At 47.4% G+C, this 14,096-nt stretch overlaps 4 protein-coding genes across 4 annotated transcripts; 2 read left to right on the forward strand and 2 right to left on the reverse strand.

Annotated features, from left to right (window-relative positions):
• On the reverse strand, positions 247–3,332 carry LOC8073648 (fructose-bisphosphate aldolase, chloroplastic). The gene is made up of 6 exons (XM_002450338.2): positions 2,995–3,332; positions 2,068–2,337; positions 1,826–1,935; positions 1,628–1,718; positions 1,205–1,474; positions 247–1,102 (listed from the first exon to the last, which is right to left on the reverse strand). Exons 1-6 carry the CDS (start codon positions 3,139–3,141, stop codon positions 824–826), a joined length of 1,167 nt encoding a protein of 388 aa, XP_002450383.1. The 5' UTR covers positions 3,142–3,332; the 3' UTR covers positions 247–823.
• On the reverse strand, positions 4,299–6,857 carry LOC8073649 (integrator complex subunit 3). The gene has a single exon (XM_002450339.2). It carries the CDS (start codon positions 6,741–6,743, stop codon positions 5,268–5,270), a length of 1,476 nt encoding a protein of 491 aa, XP_002450384.1. The 5' UTR covers positions 6,744–6,857; the 3' UTR covers positions 4,299–5,267.
• On the forward strand, positions 11,359–13,498 carry LOC110435850 (uncharacterized abhydrolase domain-containing protein DDB_G0269086-like). Its single transcript, XM_021461925.1, has 6 exons — positions 11,359–12,367; positions 12,467–12,613; positions 12,692–12,757; positions 12,831–12,904; positions 12,982–13,346; positions 13,435–13,498. The coding sequence occupies exons 1-6, from the start codon at positions 11,359–11,361 to the stop codon at positions 13,496–13,498; spliced, it is 1,725 nt and encodes a 574-aa protein (XP_021317600.1).
• On the forward strand, positions 13,486–14,096 carry LOC110435375. The gene is made up of 2 exons (XM_021460871.1): positions 13,486–13,764; positions 13,842–14,096. The coding sequence occupies exons 1-2, from the start codon at positions 13,513–13,515 to the stop codon at positions 14,022–14,024; spliced, it is 435 nt and encodes a 144-aa protein (XP_021316546.1). The 5' UTR covers positions 13,486–13,512; the 3' UTR covers positions 14,025–14,096.

Consider the following 14,096-nt stretch of genomic DNA (forward strand, 5'->3'; position numbering starts at 1 on the left):
CCTTGCAAAAGAGAACTGACATTGTCTAATGCCATACCATAAAAATTAATAAATGAACCAGCTAGAAGATAATAGAGAAAGAAAATGCAAATATCATATTTTGAATAATAAAAGTTGTTTGCGTTCAGTAAATGGGAGAAAAGAAATTATAACAATTGCAACAACAAAAAAACGAGCTATCTGACACCAGCGAGCAATTTGGCCAAATGGCACCTACTGATCTCCATGACAACGAAAGAAACAAAGTGCTATGAAACTCATTTCACTATTGACTAACAAGAGCTGAACAGTGACAAAATGTTTACAAGAGCAAATTGGCCACACATGGCACCAATTGATCTCCATGACAGCGAAAGAAACAAAGTGCCATGAAAGTGATTTCACTACTCAATAACGAAAACTGAATAGTGACAAAATGTTTACAAGACACAGCGAAAGAAACAAAGTGCCACGAAAGTGATTTCCCTATTGTATACGACCGTTGGCCATAGGGGGGAGATACAGATACCTATGTGCTGCATTCTATAGTAGGGGAGCGAGCCGAAGAGCATGCTACAAGTTTCTGTGATCTATATAGAATCAATTTATATCTTCGACCCTATGAATTTGAGATAGGCTTATATGTCAACTTTGAAAGTTGTGGAATGTCAAATTCCAAGCCAAATAGCCTAGTCCACTAAGTAGATTCCAATTCCTCCAAATGAAATGTAATCAGGCCTCAAGGTAGTAGTGAAATTGCAGTGTACTTTTCCAGCTGAACCTGTAATGGCAGACTGCCTACAGTGCCCCCGAGGAACGTACTAGCAGCAGTGGTATCATCGTCTTAGTAGCTGTAGTTCTTGACGAACATGCCCTCCTTGGCGGCAGCGGCCTCACCATCGCCGGTGTACTTGCCGAGCTGTGCCAGGGAATTGGCCTTGGCGCGCAGCAGCAGCGCGTCCTGTGCTGCCTTCACGTTCTCAGGCCTGCCTCCCCATGTCTTGAGGCAGGTGTTCTGCAGCGCCCTAGCGTAGGAGAATGACACATGCCACGGGTTGGGGCTCTGGTTCATGGCGTTCAGGTTCTGGGTCGCCTCAACCTCAGACTGCCCACCAGACAGGAACTGCATGCATTGCACAAGCACAAATAATTACAGTTCAGAACATCAAAAGACCATGTGATGCATCCGGGGAGAGAAACTTGTTAGCAAGAAGAGAGAGCTGACCATGATGCCGGGAACGGCAGGAGGGATCCTTCTGTGGAGGAGCTTGAGGGTGTACTCGGCTACTTGCTCAGGAGTGGCCTTCTCCTCGCACTCAGCACCAGGGGTAACCATGCTGGGCTTGAGCAAGATGCCCTCAAACATCACATTGTTCTCAGCCATGTAGTAGAAGGTCTCTGCCCACACCTTCTGTGCGACCTCGAAGGTCCTCTCGATGCCATGCTCACCATCAAGAAGGATTTCGGGCTCCACAATTGGCACCAGACCATTTTCCTAGCATTTCATTTCAACCGATATATAAGGTGTTTTTAACTTTTTATATAGGAGTGTACATGCATGTTAAAAATAAAACCAATATGATGGTCCTTTAATTTTTCTACTGCTGAGAGCTCCGGACTGTTGAAAATGGTAGGATATATATAATACCTGTGAAATGGCGGCATAGCGGGCAAGGCCCCAGGCAGCTTCCTTCACGGCAAGTTCAGATGGACCGTTGGGGATGCTGACAACAGTGCGCCTGTCACAGAACTTCACGTCACACTCACACATGGGATCTATATATATGTCACCATGTACATAACTACAGAAAGTAGCTGCCAATGCAGCAGGGGGCACGTTTCTCACCACTTGGCGAAGCGGGCACCAGCCTGGTAGTAGGCTGCTTCACGTGAAGCAAGGCCATCAAGACCTTGGCACCACGACTCGTTGTTGGAGCCAGCAAGTGGCACAAGACCCTGAGATTTGAGCATAACTTCAGAGGTTTGCTGTTGCTTTCGATCTTGAAAGAGACCGTCACAACTCTAACAAATCTAGTTTCTAAGAACCTACAACGCATATCACGTGTCGGTTTGGAGTGTACAGCATACCTTGTCGACCTTGATACCAGGCACGATTCCCTGCTCATTAAGGACGTCAACAATCTTCTTTCCATCAACAGTTGACTGGTAGAGGGTCTCCTCGAAGAGGATAGCACCAGAGATGTACTGTCCTAGGCCTGGGGCACTGACAAGGAGGGTCCTGTAAGCCTGGCGGTTGGCCTCAGTGTTCTCAAGGCCAATGGAGTCAAGCCTCTTGCCGCAGGTAGCGTTCGACTCATCCATGGCAAGGATACCCCTTCCTGGTGACGCGATGGTTTTCTGCAGCAAGAAGTATTAACTTATGATATTCTGAACAATAACTGAAATGATCATAATACCTTCCTTTTTCTCAGTAGAAAAGAACAGTTACTTTTTTTCCAAGTTGATGAAATGTGCTTTCAGAAGTTTGAGACCATAGCATGTCATACATATTATGGACCGTTCAGATGGATCACAGAACTTAAGCAGGACCTTCCAAAGTAATCTAAAATGTAATTGAACTAGCTAGTGTGTAGTCATCAAAATTATGTGTGGCTATATTGCTTCCTGGCCTATACTGGTGTTGACATCTGCCAGTCCAATATACATACTCCTACATGTCTAGTTCACATATTCATCTTCTGCTGAACATTGCAAGTTCCTAAACCAATACAAGGAGAGAATGCTGATTTAGACTAGCGTGTCTGCATAAATGAGTAAGAAATTTTGGATCAAAACTGTCAAATGGGTTACCTTTCCTAATGAACCCTCAAACTTGCATAAGTTAAATCATGATAAACAAAACTAAAGTTTTCATGGTTGAAATAAGTTGTTTCAAACAGGGCTATGTCATTTTTCTATTGATAATAACAAGCTATGCAAGTTAATAACATAAAACTAGCAATGGTAATAAGGCAATAAGCACATAATTTTACTGCTGGTGTTTAGAAACAATACCGCGGTTTGGACAAGCTCATCAGCATAGGCGCTAGCACGGACAACCATGGAGACAGTCACCGGCTTGGGAGTGGCAGCCTGGCGCATGGCACCCCATTCAGCCTTCTTGGGAAGGAAAGATGACTTGAGGAGAGTAGCAGATGCCATTGCTCTGGTTCTGAAGGTGAAAGATGAGATCAGGTGCTACCCTCTCTTTGATGACACAGTCGTTGAGACTTGAGAAGTGGTGCAGCAGCTGGCATATAATAAGGTGGTGCACCTGAGGGCACACAAGGACAAGGGATATGAGCTGTGTGGTGGAGACTGGCCTTCTGGAAATGAATGGCTATGCTTTGGTTGCTGCAATCAGCCAATCCTCTTGCCACCCTCTCTTTTGTCCTGTCTCTGGCACATATATATTTTTCCCTTCTCTTTTCTTTTTTGTGTATATACCATGTCAAACTTGCAAAAGAAACATTTTCCTCTTTGCGCGATAACGTCGTGGTCAAAAAATATCGGATGTGAAAAATATGGGATGTGCATTCTTGACCTTAACATGGATCCTGCCTGATGAGGAAATCTGGGTTTCTGTGGGTGGATTTCACCACCAACTGTTGCCCATTCGTGTCTACCAACGGCAGAAATGTCCTGAGAGATTGCATCCGTCAAAATTGCCCAGTTTTCATTTATTCCATAAAATACATTATATTTTTCCAGTCAGTATTTTGGTGGTAACAAACTCCAGCTCTGAGTTGTTTGCTGGATGCTGCAGGGTTCCTTCTGTGACACTTCTAGTCCTAGCTCCCAAAGGCAGAATTAATGGTGCTGCTTCTTGGGCCTAGCTGCACAAGGGACAACCACCACTAATTTTGAAACCTCCCAACCTAGATGCCAGCATGAGTATATTCCACGTACAGCAGTGTATAGCATTCTGGAAGATCATTTGTGATGATTTTCCAGGGAATTTTCTTTTCTCATGGCCTTACAAAAGAGAACTGACATTGTCTATCTCCATACCATAAAAATTTAAACCAGCTATCATACTTTGCATAGTAAAAGTAGTTGCGCTCAGTAAATGGGAGAGAGAGAAATTATAACACTTGCAAAAAAAAAGTTTATTTGATACCACCAGCAAGCAAATTGGCCACATATGGCACCTATTATTGATCTCCATGACGACGAAAGAAACATAGTGCCATGAAAGTGATTTCACTATTGAATAACAATGATCTCCATGACAATGAAAGAAACAAAGGGCCAAAGTGCCATGAAAGTGATTTCGCTATTGAATAACAATGGCCTCCATGACAACGTAAGAAACAAAGTGACATGGAAGTGATTTCACTATTGAATAACAAAACACTGAATAGCTACAAAATGTTTACAAGCACATAATTTTGGTCTGACAGACACTTCAGAATTACATAAAAAATTGGATGGACTGCTACAACTCCAGACTTTGGAGAAATATCACTTTCAGGGCTGATGTGTATAGAACTTTTCAATATATAAAGAAATAATAGTATAATACAAAAAAAAAATCAGTTTCACCAAGATGCTATGCATACCATTTTTTAACACAGCCAAACATTGGATCTGAACGCCTCGCTGACAGAATCTTATTATGTTGTGTAACTTCAACTTGAAGCATCGAAAAGCTTATCAGTCATCACAGTTTTCAATTATGGATGGTGAAAAATTTGCACAAAGACCTATTTTTCTGCTGTATTCCAATTATCAATATTTTGAACTGATGGGAAATCGAGTCATGAGAAGCACAAATTTCATCCTTGAGATAAATGTAACCATCCCTTTAGATGAACATACCACCAGTGAAATAATCCCTTCACACACAAATTCAACTGCTTCATAGGTTAACCAGGCAGTAAATCCATGCCAGGTACTATAGACCAAAGAGGTTGGTATCTGAACGAGTAGTGCAATCTTTGTTGGATGTGCCTCTGTAAATATCAATTAGAAACTGGCATGCAGGTAACAGGGCAAGTCAAAGATTAACCCATATTTCACATTCCTTATGCGCCTGTAAATGTCAATCAAGAAACTGGCTCGCAGGTAACAGGGCAAGCCAAAGATTAACCCATATTTCACATTCCTTATGCCTGCTTCCAAAATTTTCTTCACCTCTCTCTTGTCCTTATACAAAACCTAAAGCACCTTCTATTTCCCCCTTTACAGGTTTATGAAAGTTTCCAAAACAAGGAAATCCTGATGAATAGGTGCTGAATTCATTCCTCCAAGAGATGGTTATGACAACCATAAATTACCTGCATGCTTCAGCAAATTCTCTTGTTCAATTCTGTTCCTTTAGAAACCTCATTGATTGGCTTCCCGCAAGCTTCTTCAGCCACCTCACAAGTATCAGATAAAAAAGCCAGAAGCTTTTGCCTGAGCAACAGCGATAACTTGTCACAACCTGTCAATGGCACCAATGACGGAACCACTCCTTTCTTCACCAGCACCCCAAACGCACTCCTCACACAGCGTGCAATCACCTCTTTCCGCTGCACATCATAGTTGTCAATCAGAAGAAACAAGAACTCAAGCAGCATGTTCGTGATATCAGTGTACTGAGACACTGAGTTCACCATCAGGAGCATAGCAGGTTCAATATTCATGACACTACCCCTCCCCTTCTCGAAGAACAACCAGTCATAGAACAGCGCCAGCTTTGCATTGGCCACAACATAACCCTTGCTGCAACTCGTAAGCAACCAACCTACGACCGCCCAGCGAGCAATGACACCAGATTGCATGACCTCATTGGTCGGGTGGTACCCGCAGCATATGAACCGCACAATGTCAGGGATCCTCTCCTCCCCTCCAGGCACCATCAGGTGCTTCCTTGCGAACCACAGCTGGTACCTCTTCTGATCGCCCCACTTCACATTGTTCATCATGAACAAGAGCTGTGTCTCCATCTCCGACGTGATGGCCACCGCCGTGCACCACCGGGGTGTGCCAATCCGACAGACGTCGGCAGCACGGTCAAGAATCAAGTCTCTCCACAGCAGCTGGAACTCGGGCACGAGCGCCAGCTCGTGGAGCGACCTCACAAGGTCCCTTCCGAGCAGTGCGCACACTTGGAAGTGATCCCGCAGCACGGAGACGCAGAAAGACACAAGCCTTCCCCTGCATTCTTGCAGATTCTTGGCACCATTGCACTCCTCGCAGTCCTTGCACTCGACGCTGCCTGCGGCCGGAGCGAGGCGGTTCCTGGAGAGGAGTCGTAGGAAGGCGAACACGGCGGTGGCGAGGACCTGGGGCTCCTCGTCGGCGAGAAACGAGGCGTGCTCGTGCAAGACCTCGAGCAGGCGGGCGTCCCCGGGGAACGGCACGCGGCGGAGGAGGGAGACGAGGAGGGGCGCGAACCCCGGCGCCGCCGCGCGGGCGAGCTCCGAGGCGGCGAGGAGGAGGCGGGTGCGTGGGTGGGGGAGGAGGAGGGGGAAGGGGAGGGAGAGGAGAGCGGACGCGAAGGCGTGGTAGAAGGCGGGGAAGCGGGCGCCGGCTGCGTGGAGGACGACAAGGAGACGCCGCGGGAGCGGGGAAGGCTGGGTGATGAAGGCGAAGGCGAGGGCGAAGGGTAGGTGCGGCGAGGAGAGGTCGGCGGTGGACGGAGACGGGGAGGGGAGGACGAGATGCGCGGAGTGGAAGGGGTGTTCCGGGGAGGAGGCGGAGGTCGGGGGCGGGTGGTGGTCGCCGCCGGCGAGGAGACGCGGGGGAGGGGGAGACGGCGGTAACGGCGGCGGCATTGGGGAGGAAGAAGATTGCTCGGCAGGAGGATCAGGTAGGCCTCGTCATATCCATGGACCGAATTTCTTCGTGGGCCGGCCCATAACGGCACGACAAAACAGCTGGGTGTTAATTCCTGAAAGGGCTTTTATGAATGGAATGTAAGTTTTCTAGATGAGGATGACATTGATCCAAGAAAAAAAAAAGATGAAGATGACAAGTGAGTTATCAAACATTCAAGCTGCATGTCCAACTCATCAAATTAGGCCTTGTTTAGTTCAACCCAAAAAGCAAAAAGTTTTTAAGATTCCCCGTCACATCGAATTTTGCGGCACATGCATGAAACATTAAATATAGACGAAAGCAAAAACTAATTACACAGTTTAGCTGGAAATCACGAGACGAATATTTTGATCCTAGTTAGTCCATAATTGAATAATATTTATCATAAACAAACGAAAGTGCTACAGTACCAAAATCCGAAATCTTTTCGGAACTAAACAAGGCCTTATACGAAAGAGTAAAATTCACTAGTAGTCCTAAAAATCTCGTACATTTTCATTTGAAATCTCTTACACACGCTAGCAAATATGTCGTTGCGTTACAATGGGAGAAAAATAAACTATCAAATATATTCATGGGAAACAAGTATGGAAAAATTCATATGACTATTTATATAGTTTTATTCTTTTCTATGAAATTTAAGACCTCTGATTTATTTTATTAAGATACGACATCCATAGCTTTAGTTAATCATGGCAATAAATATGATAATGTACTATTAAGTCTATAGCAAATTAAATACAGCCTTGATAATTTTTTCTCCCATCTCAAAGCACAGAAATATTACTCATAGATATATCGTAATTTTAATTTTCATACTATTGATAATAGTTAAATATTAAGAATCGTTACTTCCCTTGAAAACCCATGAAAATCTATAATTCTAATATCTTTTCAGGCGGTAAGGAGTTAACTGCTGACATGTTAGGGACTGGTCTGTTCGTTGTTGATTATGATAAAGACATGTTTCGATTTTCCAATGGCATCCCTCGTCGAGGATTGCACTAATATACATGAACAGCTTAGAGTATATTTATTTATATTATACATTGCATAATAAAGTACACAATATTTCAGTTCACGATCCGATTAGTTAGATCATCGGCTAATCAAGTTTCTAACAAAAACAAGTTATATTCCTAATCAAAACTACATCAATAATTTAGTGGTATGAGTATTTATTTATTACGATAAAAAAAAGTCAAGGGTTCAAATACCTATGATATTACATTTATTATTGGTTTTTATGTCTATATATATAAGAAACAAAAGAGAAATACTAAAAAAAAATACTTAAAAAGGTAGGTGGAACGGCGCCCGTGAAAAACGCACCCAAGAAAAAACAAAAAAGAGAAGAAAAAACAAATCAGAGCAAAAACACACAAAAAAAAAGACTCAAGAAAGACGAAAAATCCCACGTGCAGAACACGACCACAGAAAAGGACTCTAACGGAGGAGACATGAAGACGGAATGCAGAACGCAACAGAGACCCTGCCGCCGCGCCGGGGGGTCGTCGGAGTGGACAAATCAGCGGCGCCTGCTGCTGGACCAGGACGCCGTCGCGATCGACCACACGCTAGAGGCCGGCCATGCATGGCTGGGAACAAGCCGGTGGACGGTGGAGCAAGCCACAGGCCACCACCAGCGGCGGCCGTTCTCTCCAAAAATCGCCGAGACAGGGGGGGCAGCTACCGGCTGATGAGCACGACAAGGTCAAACTCTGAAACGACCTCTCGATCACTGCACACACACACTCTCTCTCTCTCTGGACTAGTTTAGATGCGAAAAGATTTTAGATTTCGCTACTGTAGCACTTTCGTTTGTTTATGGCAAATATTGTCCAATCATAAACTAACTAGGATCAAAAGATTCGTCTCGTGATTTACAGTTAAACTGTGCAATTAGTTTTTATTTTCGTTTATATTTAATGCTTCATGCATGTGTCGAAAGATTCGATGTGACAGAGAATCTTGAAAACTTTTTTTTATTTTTGGAGGTGAACTAAACAAGGCCTCTGCTCTGCTTTCGCGATCAAAGCCGCTGTTCTGGGTAGGGCTTTTGGTCTAAAAATAAAGTTATTTTTTCTTTTTTTTAACAGTTGGTTCGATGTCATGATTGAAATTAATGTTTGCTGATTTATTGTTATAGAATGGTTGTCGATAAACTCAAGCGCTAGTCGTTCGATTTTTATGTCAGTTTTTATTTAGGATGTATTTAGCATAGCTCCTCACAATGGTTCCTCTAGAGAAGCCAGAGCCGTTTTAAAAAAGTCATAATGTGTGGCTTCACCAAAAATATTCTAACTCCTCTGTTTTTTACTTAAAAACTACTTATCTAGAAAAACGTTTGACATAGCTCCTCTACAGGAGCAAGAGAAAAACCCTACCAAACATGCCCTTATATATAATACATTTTTAGCTTCTCATCAGCATGATGCTCAAAATACTCAACATTGGCCGTAAGCACCGTTTCAGTACAAGAAAAAAAATCTGGAGTTTAGATGGATTTGATGATGGACCAAATGTCTTAGCAGGCCTCGGTGGAGGCCCATAACAGCACGCCTACTGTATTTTATTACAGCCAACACACATATCAGTTGCATTTTTTACCCAATCTACAAAAAAGTTGCACTCCTATCTTTAAGAACAGGCAGATTACTGTTGGGAAGATGCTCTCCGCACTCCTCAGCAGTACGGTGAATAGTGAACCTTCTCACTCGGTGCCGTGAGAGGTCTGAGCCCCAACGGGCAGTGGGCTCAACGGTAGGTGAATACAGTGAATGCTCTCTGCTATTAACGGTGGTATCACGCCCCTTATATAGGGCCCGGAAACCAACCCAATGACATTTACATAAATGCCCCGTGACGGTGGGGGAATATTCCGGTATATCCTTTCATCGCAGTCTACTGACCCTAATACACTTGCGTAATTTCACATTGCAAACCCTTCGTTCATCCTCTGACTGGGGCCTCAGCAGGTCGGAGGCTTGGATCCTCCGCCCAGTTGCGGATCCTCCGACGCTTTGGTGTCGGAGGTTCCGCAGTCCGGCTGGTCGGAGGTTGCTCGACCCGGCCACCCTGGGAGTTCCTCCTTAGCCTGGTCCAGTCGGAGGTTCCTTGGCCTGGCTGCGTTCTCCCGCCATCCTCGGACCCGGGAGGGTCGGAGGTTCCAATCTTTCCTCGCTCGTGGACCCCCGCCGATGTCTCAGTCCCTGCACACACACTGCACGACCAGACGAGTTGTCAACATTAGCATTTCCCGTCGAAGGATATCCTCCGACGTTTCAGGTGTCGGAGGTTCCTCAGGTGAAGGACAACCTCCGGCGCTACCAGGGGGAAGGATGCAGCTTTTCCCCAACAGTTCCCCCCTTTTTGGGCTAATGGCACTCCTGCGGTCCATGTGCTCAAAAACATGCTACGCTGCGGAGACTATGAGCATGGTTGCTGCCTTCCCCCCTGGTGCGCAGGATGTGTTTGTTAGCAGATGTTGGATAACTGTTTCTTTTACTTAGTCATAAATTTTCTTGGTTTATTTATTTTGCCGGGATCCTCCGATCATTGTTGCTATGTTGGTCTGATATCCTACGCGCGTTAGATTGCGGAGGATTGCGGAGGATATTATTGCTGTTGGAGTTAGCCGTTGGCATTGACGAAGCGCAACGGTCTGGCCGATTCCTCCGCTTATAGCCGTTGGGCGCGGGGAATCGCAACGGCCGCACGGTCGCAGGCCCCCCCCCTATAAAAGGGGATGCTGGGGAGCTTTGAGCTCTCACCCCTGCTGCTCATTGCCTTCACACCTTCCTTCGCTACATCTTTCGCTCTGAGCTGCTCGCGTGCATTTTTGTTTAGTTCTAAAGTATTGTCGGAGGTTTTACGGTGGCTCAGCTTCCTTCACCGCGTCCTTCGAGGTCAGATTTTTCTGGTCCTTTGCGCAATTTCCTTAGTGTGAGGTCTGGAGGTTGGCTGCGGAGGTTTGAGGAGTGGATGCTTGAGGTGGCTGCAGCTCGAGATCTGGAGGAGACGTTGTCTGACGTCGAAGCTTCCGTCGGTGACTTGATCAGTGCGAAGGAGTTTGAGGAGATGGCGGCGATTACTTTTGAGTTCGGGCAGTCGACTGTGAGGACGGAGGATATCGCTGACATGGTTGAGGCTAGGTTTTTCAAGGAAGGTCGGGCGGAGGCTCCTCCTGCGGGTCAAACGGTGCCTGCGCCTGGTGAAGGTTATGCTGTTGTTTTTAGGGATTTCTTCACCTGCGGGCTTCGGATGCCTCCATATCATTTCCTTCGCGAAGTGATGGAGAGCTTCAACGTGGAGCTACAGCATTTCAGTCCCAATGGGATACTGACACTTAGCAAATTCGCTTGGGCGTGTGAATCCTACGGAGCAATGCCCCACATTGATACTTTCTGCTCGTATTTTGAACTTCAGCGGCAACCTAAGAAGGTGAAGGATGCCGAAGGTGTTGAGTGCATTGCGCAGTTTGGAAGCTGCGCGTTCATGCCGCGCCGCACAATGCCTGGGCCAAGGTGCGAGATCTCCTACTGCCAAAAGGGTAAGTGGGAGAAGGATTGGATGAGAGCCTGGTTCTACGTGAGGACCCCCGCTGCGTCGAAGACTTTAGATGACGGCAGCGTTGATAAAGTTTATCCTTATGCGTCGCTGATGAAGGAGCTGAAGCCTTTCTCGAAGGTTGATCCTTCGCAGGAGATGTCGGAGGAGCGACTGGCTTGTGATAAGGCATTTGCGCTGGCGTGCCGATATTCCGGAGGCCGGGATTTGGTTGAGGAGATGGTCGCTGCTGACTACTGGCCCCTTGGCCGCAGGACCGACGAGTTCACCATTGAGATGGTGCAAGTTCCTGTGTTTGGTCCTCCGGAGGGGTTGCCGTTTCCCCGGTTCGGCGCGGGTATTCCGGAGGATGAGACCAAGGAGTCCTTCCTTGATCGTGTGGAGGTTTCTGCCCGGAGGATCGTCGGGAAGATCTCGGAGAAGGAATATCTCCAGCGTAGGTCTGCGCTTGGGACGATGCCCCGGTTCAACCGCATTTTTGAGGAATTGGGGATCGAGTATGAGGATTATGTTATTCCTCCGGATGTGTTGCTTGGGTTGGAGAAGAAGAAGGACTCCTCGAAGGCTGTTGCTTTGGCGGAGTCGAAGAAGAGGAAAGGGGGTGGCGCAGTCAAGCAACTTGCGAAGAAGCGGAGGGCGGAGGTTGTGGTAGAGACTCCTGTGGAGTCTTCCTCCGCCCGCTCATCTGGTGCCGAGTCAAACTCGGTAGCTTCTGCACCTGCGGGGGCCGCTGCTGCTGGTGGAGCTCCTGAAGTTGAAGCTTCGCGTGCGGTCTCCTCTGTGCGCGCGCCTTTCGCGTCTCTTCTTGGGGAGGAGTCTTCCGACGCGGAGGCCCCTGAGCCGAGCCCTGCGCGGGAGGCAAATCCTGCAGCGTCTGAGGGTCCGCGCGTGGCTTCAGTTGGCGGAGGGTCTCCGCCTAAGGAGGTTCAGGTGGAGTCCAGCGACGAAGCTGAGTCCGCCTCTGTTCGGAGGATCAGGAGGGCGGAGGCTCCCCTTCGTCCGGCTGGTGACGGTATTGATTCGTTGTACATGGGTAATGATTTTTTGTTGATTATTTGTTTTTCTGCAAGTTTTGATTGACTTGGTCTCATGTTTTTGGTTTATCTTTCAGCGGATGTTTTTGCTGGGCTGGCTACCGCGGAGGAGATGGCTAAAGGCGCCAGCGTTGCGCAGGAAGGGCTTGCCGTTCCTCCGCCGCGTGAGCCTGCGCCTTCTGCGTTGGCCAACAGGCCTTCGCCTGCTGATGTTCTTGGTCCTGGTGAGTTTCTTCTTTTTGGTTCAACAGTTTGGTTTGTTTTTGGCTTTTTATTCTAAGGTTTGTTTTTGTTATGCGCAGGTGCTTCTGAACCTTCGATCACAGGTTGGACTGATGCCTTGCGCGAGGTTCATTCCTTGGTCGGAGGTTAGTGTTCTGGCCTCCGCCAAAGGTTTTTTGTTTCTTACGATGTTTTTTCTTAATTGTTTTTGCTTTACAGATCGTTTTCGTCAGAAGCTTCGCGGCATGGACTTTGACACGCTCCTTCGCGTGCAGTATGAGCATCATAGCCTTGTATGTTTGTGCTTTGTTATATCTTCCTTCGCGGTTTTTCACTCGGAGGTTTGTTGTAACTATTTATTTTTGAGCAGGGTCATCACATGGCTGCCGCCTTGGAGGAGCGTTGCTCCCGGGAGGTTATTTGCCGTGATGAGGCGATTGGTGCTCTGAAGAAGGAGAACGAGACCTTGGAAGCTGAGAAGGCTCGTCTGTCGGAGGAGGTTAAGGAGTTTTCCTCCGTCAGGAGGGAGGTTGATTCCCTGAGAAAGGAGAGGGATGACTATAAGGCTGGGTCGGCGGTTCTGAAGAAAGAGAAAGAAGATGCCGAAGCTTCGGCGGCGGTCCTCCGCACAAGTATCGCTGAGGCGGGGAGAGTTAGGGACTTAGCCCTGCAGCGAGCTGAGAAGGCGGAGGACATTGCTGAACGCCTTCGCAGAGAGCTTGACGCTGAGCGGACGTCTGCGGCTGAGCTGCAGACTCGCATACAGAAGGCGGAAGCGGAGGCTGCAGCTATTGTCGGGCTCTATGCCGACTCGCTTGCGAAGTTTGGGGGAAGCACCTCTGCTCCTCCGCCCGGCGGCGATGTTGGGGCTGCCCTCGCATGGCTGAAGTCTCACATCCGCATGCTCCCCGACTTTGTCGGGGGTGCTGTTGATTTTGGGGCTTTGGCCGCGGTTAGCTCCTTCGCTAGGCTTTTACGCCGCGGAGGTTGCTCTCACGCGGAGGGAGTCGCCAAGGAGGAATTTGCTGCGGCGGAGGACGTTGGCGAAGGCACCCCTTCCCTGCGCAAATCTGTCCGGAACTTTATCAGTTCGTTCTGGATTAGGTTTGGGCGGGATGAGGCGAAGAAAATGGCGGAGGATCGTCGAGCTGAGGTTTGTATTATTTGGTTATTTCTTTTTGTATTTTGCTTTGCTGCTTTGCAATGTTACTTAAGATGAGTATTTTGTAGGAGATTGCGAAGAAGAAGGCTAAGGTTGACAAGGCCGGTCCTTCGCGTCCACCGAGGGAGACGCGTCCTCCGACCCAGGCTGAAGCGGAGGCTCGTGATGCTGGTGCCAAAGCTCCGGAGGGATCTGGTGCCAAGGTTTCAGAGACGGCCGAGGCTTCTGCTCCTCCTCCGCCTCAGGTGTGAGGCTTTTTAGTTTTTTAGGTTTTTCTTAGTCTTTTTTGCGTCCAAGCATGTGACGCTTTTTTGTAAGTAAGG

Source organism: Sorghum bicolor, chromosome 5 (genome assembly GCF_000003195.3).
Source record: "Sorghum bicolor cultivar BTx623 chromosome 5, Sorghum_bicolor_NCBIv3, whole genome shotgun sequence".
NCBI lineage: Eukaryota > Viridiplantae > Streptophyta > Magnoliopsida > Poales > Poaceae > Sorghum > Sorghum bicolor.

Excerpts from the sequence above, each read along its gene's own strand:
- LOC8073648 (XM_002450338.2), bottom strand. The coding sequence starts at position 3,141 with ATGGCATCTGCTACTCTCCTCAAGTCATCTTTCCTTCCCAAGAAGGCT. Across the intron at positions 2,338-2,994 it reads ATGAGCTTGTCCAAACCGCG|AAAACCATCGCGTCACCAGG; the intron begins GTATTGTTTCTA and ends TTCTTGCTGCAG. Across the intron at positions 1,475-1,627 it reads GCTATGCCGCCATTTCACAG|GAAAATGGTCTGGTGCCAAT; the intron begins GTATTATATATA and ends ATGAAATGCTAG.
- LOC8073649 (XM_002450339.2), bottom strand. The coding sequence starts at position 6,743 with ATGCCGCCGCCGTTACCGCCGTCTCCCCCTCCCCCGCGTCTCCTCGCC.
- LOC110435850 (XM_021461925.1), top strand. The coding sequence starts at position 11,359 with ATGAGAGCCTGGTTCTACGTGAGGACCCCCGCTGCGTCGAAGACTTTA. Across the intron at positions 12,614-12,691 it reads TGCTGATGTTCTTGGTCCTG|GTGCTTCTGAACCTTCGATC; the intron begins GTGAGTTTCTTC and ends TGTTATGCGCAG. Across the intron at positions 12,758-12,830 it reads GGTTCATTCCTTGGTCGGAG|ATCGTTTTCGTCAGAAGCTT; the intron begins GTTAGTGTTCTG and ends TTTGCTTTACAG.
- LOC110435375 (XM_021460871.1), top strand. The coding sequence starts at position 13,513 with ATGCTCCCCGACTTTGTCGGGGGTGCTGTTGATTTTGGGGCTTTGGCC. Across the intron at positions 13,765-13,841 it reads CGGAGGATCGTCGAGCTGAG|GAGATTGCGAAGAAGAAGGC; the intron begins GTTTGTATTATT and ends AGTATTTTGTAG.